Below are 21,941 nucleotides of genomic sequence, written 5' to 3' on the forward strand. Positions count from 1 at the left end.
ATCAAGAAACACTAAAGTACACTTTGTGCTAGTTCAGATCACTATTAAAATGATTTTACTTTTTAATATTTAGAAATTGTATTAAATGCACTTCAAAATCCTATTTCAACGTCCTAAAAAATAGACAACTTTTTAACAGCTGAACATTTTTCAGATGTATGACAGTTCAGTTCCAATCCTGAAAATGTCTTTGTATACAAAAATTTATGCATTCAGATTACATTTGTATTGCTCTATGGAATACACTGTACCATCAGAATGGAAACTTATAATCTCCATTCCATTGACGCAAAATTCATACACTTCACAGAAAAACTTTGCAACAGAAGTAAAGATAGGCTTCTAGGGCATGGAGTCATGTTGTGATTACAAATTCTGAGATTCTGATTGCCCATGCAATCAGATTACATTTGTATTGCTATATGGAATACACTGTACCATCAGAATGGAAACATACAATCTCCATTCAATTGACACAAAATTCAGACACTTTTCAGAAAAAACTTTGCAACAGAAGTACAGATATGTTTTGTCTTTCTAGGGCATGGATTCATGTTGTGATTACAAATTCTGGGATTCTGATTGCCCATGCAATGCCCATTTACAGAACAGATTGGTTACACAATATATGCAACTGTATTAAATTATTAATTAACAGAGTTCAAAGGATCTAGAGCAAACTCTGTAATTTATCAATATCAAGAACTTTGAACACAATCAAGCTCCTCCTACAGAACCATGTAGAAAATAATAGCTTATTAGAATTGAATGCATCTCAAATTCTTGATTTTATAAATTGTAGTTACATGTCAGTGTCCATTCAGCTTCTATTATTGACAGACTAGAACTGATGAATAAGAACCTGAATGTTCACAATATCACCCATTTAGCTTGTATAAATTACTGGTAGAATGGCCAAAAGAAGAACCCGGCCCAATACCAAATATCTTCAATGATGCAGAGACAATTCTACTTGACCACTGAATTACAAGCAAACTAGGATAGACACCAAACCTGATGCTTAAAAGAGACAAACCTTCAAATGTTTCAAACTAATCCATTTCATGAAATCTGGCAAGAGCTTTCTTCTGTATAGCAACCCTGTAGCTATCCCCAGCATGAGTCTCAAATCGAGGATCAACTTTCCGTTGTATCTGACTACCAAGACCAGCCCTTTCTTCTGTAGCCTGTGCTTGTACAGGCTCCACAATGCCAGTTCCATCCTTCCCAAGTCCCTGATCCATTGATGAAATAGCATAAATAGGTTTACAAAAGATTTAATCTGCTTGAAATTTCTGAAGTACTACATACATTACTTTTTGAGGAAAAGCATTAATAAGTTAAATAGTATACCGAGCCTTCTTGCCAGCCCATGTTTCGCAGCATGCGATTTCCCACGTTGCTACCATCAATAGCTTTATCAGTTGTAATAATCTCGTAACTTTGAGTTTCACCTCCTGGCAAGCCTAAACCAATAGACTTTACCCCACCAACACCTGGAGGAAATGGCATGTCAGAACTTCTTCCCCTGCTTCCCAGACCTGGAAAATGAAAACATTTCTTAGAAATTGAAACAATATCAATGTGTTTTTATAACATTAACAACAGAACAGCCTCACAGAAGAACTACCACTATTATAATTATGTAAAAGACAAACAATTAAATTAACATTGCCTACACTTAGTTCTAATAGCTGCTAGTGATTCCTAAACAAAGGGTGTAATTTATGGAAATGACTAAATAACAAATTTCAAGCTTACTTTTTTCTGCAAACTCAAGATCTAGTAGACTGTCTGTAGCTGCTGAGTTTCCATAGAGACTACGCCGTTCTGCTGCTCTGTCCCTATAACCAGATTGAGGTGTTTCTGAAAATCTGCGCTTTGTTCCAGATGCAGTGCCATACGAGCCTAATGCTGATGCATCTGTCTTGAATGGAGTTAAAACTGCATTTGCCTCAGAGACACCAGCAGGCCCAGCAGGTGAAGTCCCTGAAAGTGCTGTGCCCATTGAAGTCCCTGACAGTGCTGTACCCATAGATGCTGAATAGCTTGTGTCGGGGGCTTTCATCACAGCTCTTCCTGATTCTCTAATCACACCCCTTATTGTACCTCCAGCACTATTACTAACAGGCACAGGCTTTGGCTTTACAGCAGTATCATATTGAGCAAGATTACTAATACCAAATGTATTTCCTACCCCCAGACCAGAAAGACCAGAAGTTGACACTAGATTCTGACATTCCTTTCCATTTGCCACATCAGCCCTGAACTTTGAAGTGTTTATACTCTTACCAGAGATATTTACATTATTATGTTTATCATCATTAGAAGCAGAAGAAGTTGCTGAAGGACTATCATCTAGAACAATACGAGCAGTCTGACCTTCATGATTGCGCTGCTTCCACATTGACAGCACATTGCTTATCTTTTTCTTACTAGCAAGTATGCTGCCTTTCGATGCTAGCCTAATTTCCTTCAGTTTTTCCTTCTCTTTTTTTGTTGCAGCCAGTGCAGCAGCTGCAGCAGCCTGAACAGCATCTGGCAAAGAAGGTTTTTTATCTGGCACTTCATTATTGGTAGTTATGGTTGCAGCAGGAGCTGATATGACTGCCTTCTTAGCTGCTCCTTCTGCAGCCTTTGTCTTATTAGCATCACCACTTTGATCTACATAGGGAATATACTGGTGTGTATCTTGGTCATAGGAATACCAGGTACCATTATTACCATCATAGTAAAGACCTGCATGTTATTTGAAACTTTAAAATGATACCAACAATAAAAACTAGTCCGAAGGCACCCAAATATTTTTTAGCTAAAAAACAAGAGAAAAAATACACACCACTATGCCCATCATAATAAAACCCAGAAGCTGCATCGTAATAGTAGCCAGATGCTTCGTCCCAAACAAAACCAGACTGAGGAGCTGCACCTGCCCCAGAAGACCCAGGAGCTGAATTCCCAGCATCAGAACTTCCTTCAACCCTTGCTTCAGTCCCATTTCCTCCATTCTGTTGTTTGTCATCAGGGTTGTACTCCTTGGGTGCCCATCCAACAGCATCATACTGCACAGAGAAAACAAAAAATTACAATTAGTAGCAATCAGACAAAAAATGGGAAAAGCTACTGCCAATCACTGCTTAAAAAAATCATTTGTTGCCATATAGAGACAACCATGGTACCTTAAAGATCACAATGATAAATTATATAAATAAATCAGAATTATGCATGCAAGAAAGCTTAAAAAGACACGAGAACAAACAGCAAGACTATATAATATGTAATCCCACAAAATATGTCATCAATAGCAACATGATCTAAGATGGTAAATAGTTACTGAATCAAAGAGCTTCATCAAAGTCCCTGGCCTTTTTTTAACATGTCACTATTTCCAGAACATTCTGGGAATGAGGTGAGAAATGACAATGGTCAATGGCCCTGAAACCAAAAACATCTCGCACAAGAGAGGGAGAATGAATGTTTTTCAAGGGGACTGCCACTGGTTCCAACTGTTTTCAATGCATTCAAAAGACCACCAGAAAACCACTAATTTAAACATTTTTTTATGACCAACCATACCCAAGTATTTTGTATATGGGCAAAATGGCCTCATTAGAATGCATTTGATTCCATTTTATGTTTGTAGAAAAAAAATATTTCAGATTGCAACAAAGTTAATAGTTTAAGGAGAAAGAAACCTTTTTGCAGGCTTTGTATAAGTTGAATCCGAGGCATAGTTTTTGAAAGAAATCATTATATCCTTTTACTTTATTTTATTGACTTACATAAAGCTTTCTGTAATGTCAATTTCTTTTTTTTAAAACCAAATTTCAGCATCAAGTTTCATTAAATCTCACAAATCCAGCATGAAAAGCACAGATAATGACAGTAGTGACAACAAAGCAAAAAAGGTAAAAATTAAAGGAAGAGTTTCGGCCTCATTAAAGTGTGGGTGTGTTAGGGATGGATGTGAACAGACACTAAATACAAGTGCTCTTATGCAAAAGGCTGCTCAAACAATACAGAAAAAATATTCTATGACTTGTGACAGCCCTAGATACCAAAATTGAAATCGCAACATAGGAGAAATTCGAGGAGGGGGTAGAGTGTGGTGTCAAACTTGCAAGACAGATTTTAGAAGCCACACAAGGGTGCAGGCTTATTTCTCAAGTGTTATAGACCATGGAACTAATGTTTGTCTCAATATAAAGGAAAGTGAGAAGGTAGACAGCCCTTTATTGCAATGGAGATGTAAATGAGGTCTAAAAGTCTGACGATGCTAGCACATCCTTCTGCACTTCCTCCTGCCAGTGGACAATCATCTATGGATATGCCATCCATACCTAGTAACTTATTGGTAGTAGTGATATTGCAGCAAAAGGAAAGTGCGCGGTACTATAGTTGTGGTGAGATGCCAAGGATAGTTACATATATGTTTAATTTGTGGGCATGGGAAGCAACTTCGTCTTCAACTGCTAAATTCTTTTATGCAAGTGCCATCCCATTTGATGTGGGTCCTTCCCTTCATTCAAACAAATGATCAAAGAGATAGGTTCTAATTGTCCCTCATTTTTACCCCCTAGAGATCATAACTACATCTACAAACTTGTAGAAAAAGCATGTTTCGATAATACAATCTCAAACTTGCATATAAAAACCATTTTCTGAAGCATGTAAAATCGTACTGTCCAAACTAAAGTTGAGAAGTCATATTGAAATTCAAAAAAGGAAAATACAAAAATGAAATAACAAACCTGTTGTGCAAATGTTGCAGCTTCGATTGCAGCTGCTGCAAGGCTGCTGGCCTGAGAAGTAGAAGCAGTTGCTGAGGAACCTGGACCATGAATACTCTTTGCATAAGCAACTCTTAAGACTTGGCCATTTTTTTCTAGGTTTGTTCCATTCGTTGCCTCCAAAGCTTTTGTTGCATCTTCCACCTGGTCCATTAATTTCTATATCAGAACACGCAACAATAAAGCTAAAGAAGCAGTGAAAAAATAGGCTTGATAAGATTTAAAGCAAAACTGATAAGGAAGATCATTACTGAATGAAAGTGTACAAATGCAAAGCCTCTTGAAACATGGGTAAACTTATCACGAACAAGACGGAGGTCCTGCACACAATGGTTTATTAATGTATAAATATTTTATGTCAATGCCAAAGAAATAATGGTAAATCCATATTAGGTTTAGATTGCACTAGATTATGTAAAACACTTACCTTGATAGCAGCATGTTTTGAAAACTCATAATGCAACATTTCTTCATTGGCATTCTCATCTAGCCCACGAACAACCAATACATGCGTTGGTCCTGTAGCAAGAAAAAACAAGCGATTACAACTGTCATAACCAACACAGAATGTTTGCAAAATACATCTTGATGGTTTTTTTGAAAAGAAAATAATGCATCCTACCAGACTCTGATCCTTTCTTTCCATTTGGTGCTGGATTAGAAGCACTAACATCAGCTGCAGGAGCATCCTCGGTACGTCCTTCATTGCACTGTCATTCATATAAATTAGACCATACCTTTGTTTTGGTAGCTACCAAAAAGTTTTAGGGCCCACTCATTGTTTTCATTTTAAAAGACTTAGAAGCTTAGTTGCAAAATCAAGATTCTATTTCAATGTTTCCAACAAATTCTAAACCACCAATAGCTTAACCTATAATCAAATGCGTATTTACTATTGACACACAAACAATTTCAGAAATTACAAAATGGCCTAAATGTGGCACCCCTATAACTCTTTAAAATTAAATTTTGAAACACTAACAGCTAATCCACCGCAGTCCATTTATTTGCGAACCCTTAAGAGATTTAATGTGTACAACTAATTTTAAGTCCAACAACTACATTAGACCCTGCAAAATAGTTCTTAACCATGTGAGTGTTAAACGACAAATATTGCATACAACTCGCCTTAGAGCTTTACAAACTACACGCAACATGCAAGTCAACAACACCTTACTCTGTCTTATCAACTGAAAAATTAACCGCATTAAGAAAAAGCAAACCTGAAAACATGACATCCGGCGAGCAAAGTTGACACAGCCACAAACAGTACACATCCAGTCAGCTGCAGGACCACTACCTTTAGTGAACCCTTGAGTTGTTGACCCTTTTGCCGCATTTTCATTTCCTGTCTGCGGTCCTCCTAAACCTCCAGTTGGCTTGCTACTGCTATATGCAAAGGGTACACATTTTAGATGTCTATAGCTGACACGAAATGTCAGCTATGTATAAGTGTTTGTGTTGATAAATGGTCTAGAAAGTCTAAAATTCAAAAAAAGAGACATGTAAAATTCAAAAGGAAAATCCTGTAAAGAAAGGATTTCAAAACAATTGCTTAATAAGTCCCAAAAAATAACAGAAATGAGCTACATTCAACATCAAAGAACAGGAAAATGACCAAGTTTATACCAAAAGAGGCATCAAACAAGAAATAGCAAATTCTGATGAAAAGGAGGACTCGATTTAAGGGAAAATCAGTGGCAACCTCTATATTTGTCTTAATTAATAGTCCACAATCTTGGCTACAGATAATCACTCTCTGATGCATATCAACTATGCATGGTCCCTCCATGATGAACATTAATTATCTTACACTCTTAAATGTTTAAAAAGAATAGTCACAACAAATCCAAATAAATGATTGCAGAACATGTCATTGAAGAAGCCACAAACCTGTACTCAAAGAAAAGGCGACGACCATCAACAACCAAGCCATCATCTCCGACCCCTTCTAGCATGGTGCGAGCTGCTTCCTAAAAGTGACAGAGAAGTTAAAATAGCAAGAATTAAATCATCTTGAAACAAAACGACAATGTCAGGAAAAATCTTACTATTGAAGGAAAATCAATGAACGCAAAACCGCGTGATATGCCTGAGTTCCTCTCCTTAATGACACGAACATGTCGTAGGGGACCCCATTCTTCCTACAAATGACAAATTGAAGGTAATACAGTTTTCAGATTACAAGCACAAATCAAATAGAGATCTGACAGTACTAAATAAATCATTTGAGGGTACAGCGTACAATCAAACTAGAAGTGTATGCACTTCCAAAGAAAATAACAAAAGTAAACCAAACGAAATTCAAATAATGTACAGAATGATACTGAATGCATCAATCTAATACAAAGACTTACCAGAGCCTTATACAGATCATCTTCGGTGGTCTTTTGTGACAAACCCTTCACAACAAGTGTGGCTGAGGGTGCCTGCACAGAGTGATAAGCAAATTTTAGCAGAACATTCAAGCCACTAAATAAAAACTAGCTATGGATCAAAAAAAACAGTAGAAGAAATTTTCTTAATTAGCAACTTACCACTGGTGTACGCTCTTGGTGACGCTTCTCATCACGGTCCCTCCGCTTGTCATTTTTTGTTTCATTGCGAATGTCTTCTTGACTCCCTTCCTTGTGGCCTCTAGCATGACTGCGGCTCCTTGGTGAACGTGATCTAGTGCGATCATCATGGCTGTAAGATCGAGAACGATCACGCTGTTTTTTCTCAGGTGTTTGGACCCTGTCTCTGTCCCTGTCCCTACTTGGGGCTTTCCTATCTCTTTCCCTGTCCCTCTTACGCCAGCTACTGTCCCTCCTTCCTCTATCATGATCAGAATCATAATCAACATGCCTGGGGAATTCGTATTCTCTTTCACGGCTCTCCTCCCTAAGTGGTTGTAGCATGCGATGTCTATAGTCATACTCATCTGCATCAAATGTTTCACGGTCACGTCCACCATATCTTGCATTCCTCTCAAAACCATAATCTCGGAAATTATCAAGATCGTGATAACTGTCAACTCCTCGAAATTTATCAATTTCACAGAAACTGTCCACATCGTGATACTTATCAACATCCCGATAGTTATCAATATCACGAAAATTGTCAAGATACGGAACCTTTTCATGTCTGCGCACTTCTCTTATGAGGGCAATCTCATCTTCTAAACTCCTCCTCCTTGGCTGAGGCCAGGTCCCAAGAACAGGTGGAGGAGCCAAAGGATAGTCTCTCTCTAACAGCTCTCTACGAAAAGCCCCTCTTGGATAAATAGGTTCTCGTGAAAAGCCTTCATCCAGATATCTTCTTCCTCCATATGACCCACCAACCCTGCCATAAAATGATTTCAAAATGATACTGACTACACCATAGATGAGAATAAATACTAATTTGTACTTTTCTGATAAATTCTATGGTAAAATATTTGTTAGCGCTAAGCGAAAATCAAATTATTGAAGCTCCCATTACTAAAATCAAGATTCACAGCACACATTGCTTGGCTGCAAAACAGGTTTTCAATTCTCTGAAAGAAAACATTTCTTAAAAAGGAACTCTTTTCCACAAGAACTGCCATAGTGACTAAAATGTTGTCCATTTCTCTGACAGAAAACATTTCCAAAAAACAAACTATGTTGCACCAGGGTTGGTATCAAGAAAAACCAAGTTGAAAAAAACAATTGCAAATGCTAGAAACAAAAAACAATTGATTTCAGAATCCCAAATATTCTGTCTATAGCGTTTATTGCCAATAGAACTTTTTTTATTGTCAACCATCAAGTTGCAGAGCCTCCAGGAAATGATTTGTAGTATTTACTAAGACAAGCAATATATAATGCCAAGGCACTCACCTGAACTCAGGCTCCCGAACTCCATTGTACCCCTCCAATGCCTGTGAATCCAACAGAATAAGAAGTCAGCAATTATATTGACATGTTTGGACCCTCAGCTGAGAAATCCATATCCATATCTTCACTGGGCATGGGCTATGCTTGCTTCTTGATTATGATGGAGGTAAATATGGAGGAGAATCACATGACCCAAATATGTTCGAAACACTCCCATAGGAGACTAAGGAGAAAACCATAATTGATTGTGTGGGCCATACGCTGTTAGTATCCCATCCTTGCTGAAGAGGATAGCGCCCAGGATCCATTACTGGCAATATCTTCCTCGTGACCCCTGTTAAGGTTCTTTATCTTCAACTTCTGGAGCAAGATGTCTCAATCCTATCCTGTAACGGATGCACAAACAGATACTGTTACACCAAAGTAAATGAAGAATACAGAGTCTGACTGGGTCATCCCTTACTGGATCCTCAAAGAAAGATTTCTTCCCTGAACTCCAACCTTCTTCAATGTATTATTAACACTCAAACACAACTTAAGATTTTAAGTCTTACATGTTGATCATTCATTCCTTAAATTAGAACAAATGTTTATCACTAGACAACATGAACCATTGTCAGGTTCAACACTTGATGACACTTCAAAAGTTATGCAGGGAATTATAAATGTATCCATTAACAGCAATATGAGTCCTAATATTGCAATACACCTAAGCAATATGCAAATAACAAACATAAAATGCACTCAAAATATGTCCTCTTTAAGTCGTGTCACTATTCTATAAGAAATTTAATAGCAAACGGATTTGCCAGAATAGTTATTTACAATACTGAAAATTTATCTTCAAAACTGTCATTTTACATGGAGGGCAGAATATGAACAGGAAAAATGGGGTAAAAACGTCCACAAGAGGAAAAAAGAAAATGCACTTAGTATTTCACATAGTGAGGTGTTAATTACTAGACAATGGAGAACTAAATTTTTAATATGCATCCACAGTTGAATACCATAAAATTTCTATAATTAATTTAAATAAAATCAATTCCTATTTTTGAAATAGATTCCTCTCATTCTGTTCTTTCACCCTTTCAGTTAATGCTGAATTTTTTCTGCATTTGACTGCAGAGACATACAACTTAGTTGCTCAGAGCAGAAAAAGCAACTACAACTTTGAACTAATTTAAACTTAAACTCCTGATTATGTGTTCTTCAAGTCACACCACTGGTAGTGGAGATGAGATGAGCACACCATGAGTGAGATACCACCAAAACAAACATGTGTAGTGCTTAGTCAAACCATCTAATCTAGCCTCAAACTTTACAACTTAGCATAACATATAGTATTGCAATAGACAGATTGGCAAATATAATTTCAATCTTCCAGCTATAGAATGCCACATGCAAAATTGAATATATCTTATTTGGTTACTTAATGCCCTAGCATACAGATAAAGTACACACATAAAGCATACAGATAAAGTATACACACTGAATGTAAATTCAGACACACCCACTTTGCCAAAACAGTATTCAAGCAACAAGTTTTTCTTGGAGTTATACCACAATTGGAAATTAGAAAACTACACTCGATCATAATTATGGGAAGACTATTCTTCTATATTCATTTACTTTTTAGTTTTTACTTGTGGATATTTATCGCACTAACAAAATCTGGTTTGAGTTCGCCTTGTCTTAATATGTTAAGGGTGGCAGGGAAAGTATGGATTCCCAAGTATGACTCTTATAAACTGTTACTGTTTTATATAGCAATAGTATAGTTTGTATAATTGCAGTTTATCGTGGGAATGTCTAGGGAATACTATACTATTTGTATGGTATGATCATCTGAAGCTGAGTGGTCTTCAAAATAAACTGAATATATGATGTACCCTTTTTTAAAACTATTTGTAAGTCCACTGTGAGAAGCACAGTGAGAACCTGGGAATTGGACCAATAATCCTCAACAGTGGAGATTTCCAAACTATACTGGAAAACTGTAAACACAATCAGTCATTTATTTAAATTATTTTAAATGGATAAGTTTTAACTTCTAAAGAGAGGAGATAAATCCGTGAAAGGATGACCAGCCCATGGCACCATTTCATATCCTTACAATAATCCACTTACAGCCTCAACCTTCATGAACAAACATGGAATAAATGAAAAATGCACACAAATAATACTCTAGAAAAATACTAATAAAATTGCTCCCTAAGCTGAGAAATTTGACATTGTGACAGTACGTGCAGGGAACCTTGACACATAAAAATTAGAAAACAGTTAGGGCAGAAAACTTGCACTGCCTACAAATTTAATTGTACTCTAGTGGTAAATGATTGGAGATTTACTGAAAGCGCATCAATCAAATCCTCAACCATATCACGTAAAATCTAGAAAAGTTATAACAGATCTGAAATATTTTTGCAAAGTGACTCCAAAACCTATTGAGTTGTACTCAAATAAGTCGCTGGAAATCTCATTGCAAGAATATTGGTCATGTACCAAGGATGTATTATATTATTATAATGATGCTGGAAATTCATGCAAGCGCAACCCAGGTTCCTACCCCAAAATACAGTCAGGTAGCCAATAATCCCCAAGATTAACAAATCTAAATACAATAACAGTGTTCCCTTAAAAATGTAGCATCACATAAAAGACTAAAAGCAGTGTCTCTTATAACGAATTCTGTAGTTCAAACAACCAAAAGGGCATTGATGATGAGTAGTGTAACATAACTAATCAGAGAGTTGCCTGCTTCTATAGTTGTGACTGGATGCAAGTCCTCTATAATTTTGACAGAAAGGTTCCCCAGGCACTTCAGCCATGTCATTATATTTATCTGTTGGTTAACAGGAGGTCAATAAATATGGAAAAGTCTGTAGATCAATCCAACCAGTGCATGTACCAACTAAATAACATAGTATTCAAATTAGCAACAAATCACATCTAGTTATTTATGTTGCAAATCTTGGCAGTCAGGTCCGCGAGCAATCAACAGATTGCATCACATTCTGTGTGGGCACGTCTCAACTCCCAGGCCAGGTGTAATCTGTGTATGTGGTAGAAAAGGCACCAAAAACCTTCCGTTGTAGAATCTTAGCCCACCATCATTAAAAGGCGTCATTTGCCTATTTAAAATAAATAATAGAGATTTTGTGCAAGTTTCCATATTTCAACCATCCCCAGGTCACCATTACATAAAGTAAATAGTAATATGATGTTCATATACATAATACATACATACCCCACCCAATTTGGGGATGGTCATATCTCTGTAGTAAAAGCCAGTGCAGATCTTACAAAACATAACCCTACCCTTCAAATGTGCCAAATTTACCTCTCCATGGTCAATAGGAGGTGATTTGCTCTAACTAGTTAGTAGATAACTGAATAGCAAACTCCGAAATGCAAACCCTCATTTCTAGCTCCAGCAACACATAATGCAACCTAAAAATTAACATTACAAGGCCATATCTCAATTGTCGAGGCCAAGTGCAAGACTTGGATGATTGCCAGGGAAAAAATAATCTTAAACTTAAGACGTGGCACTTCAGTCTCCCAGCAAAAGAAAACCTGATAGCAACTCCATTGTCAAAAAACTCAACTTCTTCAAAACTCATGGCAATTATGAATCATGCCGTATCCGATATTTGATCTCCGTGTGCAAGAATACGTGATTTTGATAGAAAAATTTGTCCTTCAGTTGTTGCACCGTTGCCCCGCCATTATAAAAGTTTGGCCAATGGCCAATGTTAAAAAGGGGATTTCACCGTCCGTCTACAAGTGTCGAAGTCAAAACCTAATCTGCGAGCCCTACTTTACAATCCCTAAAGATAATTTATACAAGTTCCCAATATCAGTTTTGGAAAATCATGGAGGGTATAAATTTACAAGCTAATCATTTCTGATACGAAATAGATCAAAAAAACAGCATTCAATTAAGAAAATGATATTTAAGAGGAAAACACTTACGCTCAATTCCTATGCAGCGTGTACAGGAGTACCCAAGGACTTCTGGCTCCGGTTATTTCTTATTCGTTTGCTGTGAATACAAGGTACCATTAGACGAAGAAGTTGAGTGGGCAGATTCTAAAACTCCAAGCAAAAACTATCCAATATTGTAAAGAAAGAGAAATAAAGCCCTAACCAAAACAATCAATATAAAGCAGATAACCGTCTTTCATTGGAAAATTTCAAATAGCAAAATTCATTTGAAGATATCACACATACTTCGTTTGGAATGTTTGACTCGCTTGAATGCTGTTCTTCGCAGAAAAACCTGCGGAAATTTTTGATTGATGCTACAGTCGGGATCTAAATAAAAAGGGTGTATAGGTGTAATGTTAGCATTCGCAAAAAGCTATACGGAAGATGAGAACGAAATTTCTGGGTTTCTTATTGTTGGGTAGTGTAGGCTACAAGTGGTTGTCCATGCCCTAACACCCTCATATTTAAGCCCACTTTTATTAGTGTCCCTTATCCAATGTGATATCTAATTTGGGGAACTCCCATGCACATACTTTAGGTAGCATTAATCAAGAGTTAGGTAACTATTCCAATTAAATGTATCAAAATATATATATTTTTATGTTATAATAATTTAATCTTTATATGAGAAATCTTGTTTCTTTTTAATTAGTAAAGATTGTTTGAGAAAATTAGGTTGATGTTTAGTAAGTTTTCACAATTCAGGCCCCTGCTCCTGCCTCTCAAAAGGCACTAGAGGATTGCTTAGCCTTTGTTCCCCGTCGTCTCCCTAACTCTCAATGAATCTTTTGTAAACAGACATTGTGTATTGATGACCTTGTGGAAGGATTTTTTTTCCATGGTTGATGATAAGTCCCTTGGATGTGATGGTTTTTTATGTGAATTTTACAAAGCCTTTTGGGATTGTGTTGGGTCAAACCTACACTGTGTTTATTCATAAGCTTTTCACTTATGTTCTTTTCGGGCCAATTATAAATAGAGAAAATATAAAATTAATACCTAATGCTAGTGATCTTAAGAAATATTTGTAATTGGTGTCCAATCACCTTGCTCAATGTTTCCTACAAAATTATTGCAAAGGCCCTTTACCTAAAAATTCACCATCTTCTTCCCTAGATTATCCATTTGAAACAAACTGGGTTTATTCAATCAATATTTATTCTTGATAACATAATTGTTGTATGGGAGGGTATGGAATGAGCTCTGATTATGTCAATGCTTGCGATTGTGTTGAATTGTTATTTATCTTGCTATGTTGATTGCTATTGGCTTTGGCCCTCACTTTGTGTCTTTTATTCAAATGCTTTTCATTGATGTCAATGTTTTTATTACCATCAATAATTGCAAGTCCTCTACATTTTGTTTGCACAAAGCCATTTGGCAAGGTTTCTCATCAATCCTTGCCTTATATGTTTTAGCTATTGAAGGTGTTGGTTATTTGTTTGCTTTTGTCATTTCTTTTGGCACTATTCGTGGCATTTCACCTCCCAATTCTTCCACTCAGGTTGGTAGTGGTCACTTTGTCGATGACCTTTCTCACATTAATTGAGGAGAAGACAAATTTCCAACATGCTCTTAAATGTCTATAAATGTTTTGTTTAGCTTCTAGCTCAACCATCTAATTGCAAAAGACTCTTTGTTATCAACAAACTTTTTTTCCTCCTCTTGAAAGGATTCTAAAATACAATTGGAAATGGATACAACTAGTTATGTTTTTCCAATTTGGGGAATTTCATCTACCTTTCGTGGATCTACATTAGAGCCTTGGAATGTGGTTCTTTCCAAAATTAAATCCAAGTTGACCTATTGGTTAACCAAGCCACTATATTTGACTGGTAAATTTTAAATATGCTCTAAGATTCTTGTAGCCATGCATGTTTATTATTCCTCTTATTGGTCTCCATCTAAGACAACTTATGGCAACTGACAATGATTGTTAAGAGGACTTTTAATGGGCTTCTTATAATCAGAGGTATGGTTTGCACCATGTTTTCTAGGAATATTGTTTCCCCCCTCATCATTCACATGGCCTTGGGCTTATTTCTTCATATAGGTCAGGGAAAGCTCTTTATGTCATATGGGTGGTTCATTGTATTTTAGGAGAGAAGGCCTAAAAATTATCTCGTGCCATTGTATTTCCTCTAGTTATCCTTTGCATCATCTATCCTTAAGAGATATTTGCTTTTAGACCCTTATATTCATTAGAAAACATGTTCAAATCTAGCCCTATTTTATTTCTAAGAGCATTTGGCAAAATTGAGATCCCACCAAACCTTATTAATGGTGGCACGAAAATGGATTTACAGATGGATTATCTTTCAACCAACACAATCTTTGGTGGACAACTCTGATTCAAATGCAAGGGCTTCCTCTTGCACGAAATTTGGGTGTTCATGCTTTGTGTTTCCACAAGCCTAGTCTCTGAACCCCAAGGGACCTTTTCTATAGGTATATTGTGTCTCTTTACACTTGGGAGGATGCTTAGGTCTAATTTTGTGTCACTTGTCAAGATCGAGACACAATTGAGTTACTTGTTTCCTTCTTGCCAATAGAATTTATACATAAAATTGGGTAACAAGTCTTACACCATAGTTAAAAGTTTGGAGATGGTACCCAGACAGTGTCTTTCAATACTATCAACCTTGTCGTGGTTATTAGTATATTTCTCACTATCTGCCCATGGTTAAGGTTTTGAACTATTATTGACATTTGCAATCTTCTCATTCTACTTTGAGATTGTGTTTCATTACCATTTGGTCTAGTATAAGAGAACCTAAAATTGGTCATTTTGCATGGTGTATTGTGTTTCTAGGCTTACTTTGGGTTCTTGTCTTCACCAACTAGTATTCTAGATCCCCATTGTCATTTTTGTCACAAGCCATAATCTTTTATTCACCTCTTTTGATTTTTTCGATGAGCTCAAACAAATTGGGTTTAGATTCATGATTTTTTTTTCTCCTTTTTGTCTTGACATGTTCTCTTTATAAATGGTTATTCAGGTAATAAACTTATTTTCTCATTCTAATTCCTACAACTTTGGCACACTTTTTCAAAATATTTTTTGCAATTTATAAGGAAAGGAATGCATTGGTATTCTCAAATACCATTGTTGATACTAAAATGTATCCTTGTTTGCTAAATCTTGCCTTTGTATAATAATGTTATGTTATAGATACATGTCTAGGTAGATAAGTTTGCTATCAAAGTCTCTCATTTATAGGAACTTCTCTAGGATTGGGTCGATTCTCCTTACATTATTGCTAGGGTACCTACAGATGCCCCCACTTCTAGTGGTCATTCCACCTCTTGTGGTCAACAGTGTTAGAGAAGTTCCTCTAGAATAAGGGTGGGCTCACAATCTTTACCTCCTCACCATCTCTCTTCCCTTGTTGTGTTTTTCCTCTAATACTTTGAGGGTCCCCCTCAAGTTGGGTAGCTACCACAATGCCTACTTAACCTCCACCAACTTCTTCTATTTGGCTAACAGAGGATGAGAATTTGGGGTTGTGATGCAGGAGCACCTAAGAAATTTTGACGAGAAATATAATTGGATAATGTGATTGTATGTTATGAAATTACTATGCAAAGAACATCAAACTAAAGCTTAACACAAAATAAAAACAACAACAATATTTATGAAAAGAGCATAAATAAGCATGTATAAACCTTACAATCCCAAGGTGCTCCCTTCGTTGAAGTAGATGTGGTCCAAAATGATGGATTGTGTGTTTTGTTTAAGTAAAAACAGGTTTTGAAAGGATCTAAAACCTTTTACAAAGTACCTAACAAATAAGCATTGAAAGCCCACAAGAAACTGTGCATCGGCACCAAAAAACTAGACAAACTAGAATAAAAAACCCTAAAACATCAAACGGGGATAACAATAACAAAAATAGTGCACTAGAATAGTTATAAGGTCTTTAGTAAGTTCGCAACCTGATCAGCTAGGATGTTCATGTTCACAGCAGAGGTCCTCAGCTCTTTAATCTCTTTGTCATCCATAACCTCTATTTTCTTTGCATTTTCCCTTGAGCGTTTGTTGGGGCCTTGATCATCTTTCATATCCTTTGTACCCTGGTTTCTCCCCTACTCCAACTTATCCAGCAAATTCTTGATCTTCTCTGTGATAGCTTTCAAGATGGAGCAACTTTGATCTACAAATTTCTTTAGCCCATTCTCAGCACTGTCAACTTTGTTCTCCATAATATCCATCTTCTTTTGCATGTCCTTCACCATTTTCTCCATAGCTCTATTTTTGGCTTCAAGAGGTGGGACTCTCTTCATCAAGTTCTTAATTTCTTTAGCATTCCCAATCACATCCGAGAGCCTATCCAAATGATGGATTGTGTGTTAATAATTGATGACAAAGGATATCGCATAACACTTTTTGAAGTGCATAGCTAGAAAAACTCAAATCTCATTTTTTTTAATCGATAAACGGTTGGAGCCTTATATTATATTAGACGAGCAAAAAATTACAAGAATTCTCTATTCTAACGAGCACTGGTAGGAAAGAACAAAGAAAGAAAACCTCCAGTCTAGCCTGAGACCAAAGTCCTCTATTATACATATAATAAAAGGGGCATTCCCCAGTGAGAGAAGTGCATCTTAATATCATAATGCTCAGAGCAGCGGGAAACCTTATGAAGAGAGGGTCTAAGTGTGCTAGAGAAAGCACCATCCATGAAACCTGCCGATAAGGTAAACGAACAACAACAACAACTAACAACCAAGAGGGTTAAGCATAAATAAAATTATAATGATAAAAGCTAATGAATGATTAGAACTAATTTAAAAGAGAAAAAGTTGCTATCAAAAGCTAAGGAAAAAAATGAGAAGTCCCAACTGCCAATAGATTAGCTAAATGCTCTAAAATGTTATAGCATTAATTTCGAGCTGAATTTTAAGTATTTGTCCTACTTATGATTTATTATCGTGAAGTAATGCCTATTTTTCTTTACTTTTTTTATGTTTAATTTTATTACTTGATTTTCTATTAATAGTTGTTTTGGGTGATAGATATGGAGAGATCTAAACATGCCTCAACAATCCTTCGTAGTTTTAGTTTTAAATATTGATGATTATGGGGTGAGGGGTTCTCAAAAATATAATTAAAGGGGTACTTCAATTCATGTTATGATTGTGAGGCCAATATTCTAATTATGCAAATTCGTGATCCAAGATTTGTGTAGATTTTGAAAATCATGAAACCAAGTGTCGATGGGAATGACATAAGTAGATTTAAACTTTAATATAAAATTATGAATAAGTTATGATTGAAAATTAATAAGTGTTCTCCATATATGCCCTTATTTGTTAAATTATCAGCTTCAACATCACCTTCTCTAAATATATGAGAGAATCTAATTTCTTCAAATTCTTCCATAAGTGTTAATGATGCTTCCAACCGAGAGTTTAATATCCAGTATGGAGTTGCCCCTTTTCTGAGTGCATTTAGAACAATTTGGGAGTCACCTTTGATTATAATTTTCTTGATTTTTAGATTGATACAAATTTTTAGACCTTCTTCTATAGCTTCAAGTTCTGCCATTTTATTTGAAACAATTCCCATAGGTTTTGCTATTTTTGCAAGCCAGTTCCCCGATTCTTCCCTAATTATACACCCTATTCCTACCTTGCTAGGGTTGCCTCTAGAAGCCCGTAAAAATTTAGTTTCTTCCAGTCTTTTGGTGGTGGTTTCCATTTGCATTCTTTTCTAGTTGCACCATTGTTCTTCTTATATATGAGGGGTGGATTGATTAGGGGTTTCCAGTATTTTTTAATCTCTGCATCCCATTCTGAAAATGGTCCTTCTTCTATCATCTTTTTCCTTATGTTGTTGTTTATTACCTCCATTATAGTAGCCTCAATTTTGTTGCAGAGCGATAGAAAGTTTAGTTCTTTATCTTGGAAGATTTGTCTATTTCTCTCTTTCCATATCTCCCAAAATAGTATTACTAGGGTGAAGTTCTAGAGTTTTCCATATAGTTTCTTGTCTGAGATCTTTGGCCATCCTATTAAGTGATCATGTCATTTTTCTTGAAGAGGGGTTGCCCAATTGAGTTTAGATTTGAGCCATATCCAACATTCCTTTGCAAATTTACATTGATATAGCAAGTGCTCTATTGTTTTAGAATCTTCCTTGCAAAGAATACATCTTGATGGCTCTTCAATTCCCATTTTTCTAATTTTGTCCACTGTAAGGATTCTATTTTGGGTAGCTGCCCATAGGAAGATGCCAGCTTTGGGAAGCCTTGTTGGATCCCAACAAAGATTCATCGAGATGTTTAATGATTCCCATCTTTGTGAGTTTGTAATTTGTTTATATCCTTCTTTTACTTTTTAATTTCCATCTTTAGATGTTGCCCAGATGAGTATATCTTACCTATTTTTAACTATGATTAGTTGATCTTTCAAAATGTTTTCAAGGGATTCTTGATCGATCTGGTTTAGGCCACAATTGGCTAGGGGTTTCCACTCCCAGGAGGTTCCCATGATGCTTTGGGTTTCTTTGATATAATCTTTAACTTTGTTGCCCCATAAAGTTTTTAAGTGAATTTTGGTGTTAAGGTTTACAACAGACTCAAGGGAGGGGGGGGGGGGGGGGGGGGGGGGGTACCCATTCCAAGAATCTTCCCAAAATAATGCTTTATCACCTTTCCTAATATCCCATGTGGTATATTTAGTTATGATGGACAACACTTCATTATGAAATTCCATGCTATTGAACCTCTGGGAGGATTCCTAGTTCTAAATAATGAAGTGTTGTTTGTTGCATTGAGATATTTATTATATAGAATTCTGGCCCATTTGTTATCTTTGTCTTGATACATTCTCCATACATGTTTTGCTCCTAACGCTTCATTTTTCCATTCTAGGTTTTTAATGCCTAATCCTCCTGCTTCTTTAGGCTTGCATATTTTTTTCCAGCTGATCAATGTTGACTTCTTTTTATCTTCTAGGCCATTCCAAAAGAAGTCTCTTAATTTCTTTTCGATTTTTAGATTTATGTTCTTAGGTAGTTGTAAGCATGAGAGTTGATAAATAGGTAGAGCTGATAAGACAACCTTGATTTTTATTGTTTTCCCAGCCTTAGTTAGCCATTTTCCTTTCCATGCTTTTGTCTGGTTATCTATTTTTTCCAAGGTTTGTTCCCATCCTTGGTTATTTTTGTTACCTTTATCTAAATAAATTCCTAAGTATTTGAAAGGGAAGATACCCTTTTTAAATCCTAGTTTATTGCATATAAAGAATTCTCTGTCTACTAGAGTATTTAAGAAAAATATTTTTGATTTTTCTACATTGATTATTTGTCTAGAGGCTTTTGTATAATTATTTAGGATTGTTTCAAAATGATCTGCCTCTTTCTTAGTGCTTGCTCCAACTAAAATCGTATCATCAACGAATTGTTGGTGCATGGTATTTTCCACATTTTTGGTGACCTTTACTCCTTTAATTTTATCTTGAAGTTGTCCAAATTTGATTGCTCTTCCAAAGGATTCTACCAAGATGATAAAGAGGAAAGGTGAAATAGGATCACCTTGTCTGAGCCCCCTAGATATACTAAAGAAACCTTCTGGGGTACCATTGATGAGAAGTGAGATTTTTGGTGTGGAGATGCATTGAAAGATGATGTTGATCCATTGTTTCAAAAAACTAAAAGCTTCAAGAGTTTTGCAAAGGAATCTCCAATCTACTTTGTCATAAGCTTTTTGAATATCTAATTTTAGTAGCATACATGCTTCATTTTTTTTTATTGTTGAATGAATCATTTCTTGGATGATTGAAATACCATCTATGATAGATCTCCCAGGAACAAAGCATGTTTGTTCTTCTGATATTAATTTAGGCAGGAGTTTTTTTAGACAATTTGGTAGAGTTTTTGAGAAGATTTTATAGATTGTATTGCATAGAGCAATAGGTCTGAAATCTCCTGGTTCATTACACTTGTTTTTCTTGGGTATGAGAGTCAAGAAGGTGTGGTTGATTTCTACTAATAGAGTTCCTCCATTCCTTGACGCTTCCAATGCTTTCCATAAATCTTCTCCTATTATCTCCCAACATTTTTGGAAGAAGAAAGCTTGAAATCCATCTGGTCCAAGTGATTTATCAGGATTAATATTAAAAATAGTTGTTTTAAGTTCTTGCAAGGTAAATGGTTTATTGAGGATTATGTTGTTGTTAGGTGAAATTACCTTAGGTATAGTTTTCAACATTTCTTCTTGTTCTAATCTATTAGAAGAATCATAATTATTAAGGATATTTTTAAAGTATTCCATGAAGATTTTTGCTATATCATTTGGATTTTCTGTCGATTCACCTTGCATATTTTTAATTTTTGAAATGTTGTTATGATTTCTATAATGGAGGGTGTTGTTGTGGAAAAAAATTGTGTCGTGATCTCCTTCTGCCAGCCATTTTTCTCTAGATTTCTGTTTCTAGTATACCTCTTCTTTAGCTAGTATTGCTTCTTGTTTTAGTAGATATTATTTTCCTGGTTGATAGGTTTCATTATTCATTCCTTTTTTGATAACTTCTTTGTTTAATTTTTCCAGTTTCTCTTCTATGTCTAACTTTTCTTTAAATATATTTTTTAATTGTGTATTATTCCATTTTAGAATGTTTTCTTTTATGCTTTTTACTTTGGATACAAAGAAAAACATCTTGGATCCCTGAAATTGTTCTTCTTGCCACCATTTTTGAACATTATTCATAAAAAATTTGTTCATAAACCACATCTTTTCACATTTGAAAGGATTCTTGCTTGGCTTAGTCTATTCCATGATCTCCATTTTAACTGGGAAGTGATCAGTTCCTGCCATAGGTAGAATGTTTGCCTTGATTTCTCTATTCAATTTGCTTGAATCTCCCTTAAAGAAAAATCTATCCAATTTTTCTACTATGTAATTGAAATCTTTTCTTCTATTATTCCATGTATACAATCTGTTAGAATCTGAAAAGATTAATAACCCAGAAAACTAGTGCAATGAGTAAATATCTAAACTATGAATGCAAATGATACAAAATCAAAATAGCATCATAGAGTTAGTCTCCAAGAGAGTAATGCAAATGCTGGAAGCAAAATAGCATTAAGAGGATGCAAAACAAGAGATACAAATACAAGCCAGGTAGCATGCTTATATAGGCTAGGAAGAGGGAGGAGGTGTCAACACCAACCAATGAGGAGCAACCATCTATCGGACTAAAGATAGCAAAGTATCTTCCCAAGATAGCTAATGGATGCTCACATGTAGGAAGGTGACACCTCACAACCATTCACCTAATAAGACATGCTTTATTAACCTAAGCGAGATTATTAAAA

At 35.8% G+C, this 21,941-nt stretch overlaps 1 protein-coding gene across 3 annotated transcripts; it reads right to left on the reverse strand.

Annotated features, from left to right (window-relative positions):
* Positions 1-170: 170 nt before the first annotated feature.
* Positions 171-13,070, reverse strand: LOC149580720 (SUPPRESSOR OF ABI3-5-like). 3 transcript variants are annotated; one of them, XM_089793071.1, is made up of 18 exons: positions 12,863-13,070; positions 12,605-12,674; positions 8,890-9,015; positions 8,633-8,673; positions 7,328-8,114; positions 7,148-7,219; positions 6,842-6,934; positions 6,684-6,763; positions 6,014-6,176; positions 5,413-5,500; positions 5,218-5,309; positions 5,042-5,110; positions 4,752-4,934; positions 2,840-3,062; positions 1,762-2,739; positions 1,354-1,541; positions 1,037-1,235; positions 171-728 (listed from the first exon to the last, which is right to left on the reverse strand). In XM_089793071.1, the coding sequence occupies exons 3-17, from the start codon at positions 8,935-8,937 to the stop codon at positions 1,053-1,055; spliced, it is 3,288 nt and encodes a 1,095-aa protein (XP_089649197.1). In that variant the 5' UTR covers positions 8,938-9,015; positions 12,605-12,674; positions 12,863-13,070; the 3' UTR covers positions 171-728; positions 1,037-1,052. The 3 variants fall into 3 exon arrangements, with proteins under 3 accessions (XP_089649197.1, XP_089649192.1, XP_089649205.1); XM_089793066.1 differs by lacking the exon at positions 171-728 and having other exon boundaries at positions 756-1,235; XM_089793079.1 differs by lacking the exons at positions 171-728; positions 8,890-9,015 and having other exon boundaries at positions 756-1,235; positions 12,863-13,003.
* Between the last annotated feature and the right edge of the window lie 8,871 nt (positions 13,071-21,941).

This window comes from Cupressus sempervirens, chromosome 1 (assembly GCF_028749045.1).
Source record: "Cupressus sempervirens isolate cs-2001-9-10 chromosome 1, ASM2874904v1, whole genome shotgun sequence".
NCBI classification, from domain to species: domain Eukaryota; kingdom Viridiplantae; phylum Streptophyta; class Pinopsida; order Cupressales; family Cupressaceae; genus Cupressus; species Cupressus sempervirens.

Excerpts from the sequence above, each read along its gene's own strand:
- LOC149580720 (XM_089793071.1), bottom strand. The coding sequence starts at position 8,937 with ATGGATCCTGGGCGCTATCCTCTTCAGCAAGGATGGGATACTAACAGC. Across the intron at positions 1,542-1,761 it reads TCTTGAGTTTGCAGAAAAAA|GTCTGGGAAGCAGGGGAAGA; the intron begins GTAAGCTTGAAA and ends TTCATTTTCCAG. Across the intron at positions 1,236-1,353 it reads TGGGCTGGCAAGAAGGCTCG|GGACTTGGGAAGGATGGAAC; the intron begins GTATACTATTTA and ends TCAATGGATCAG.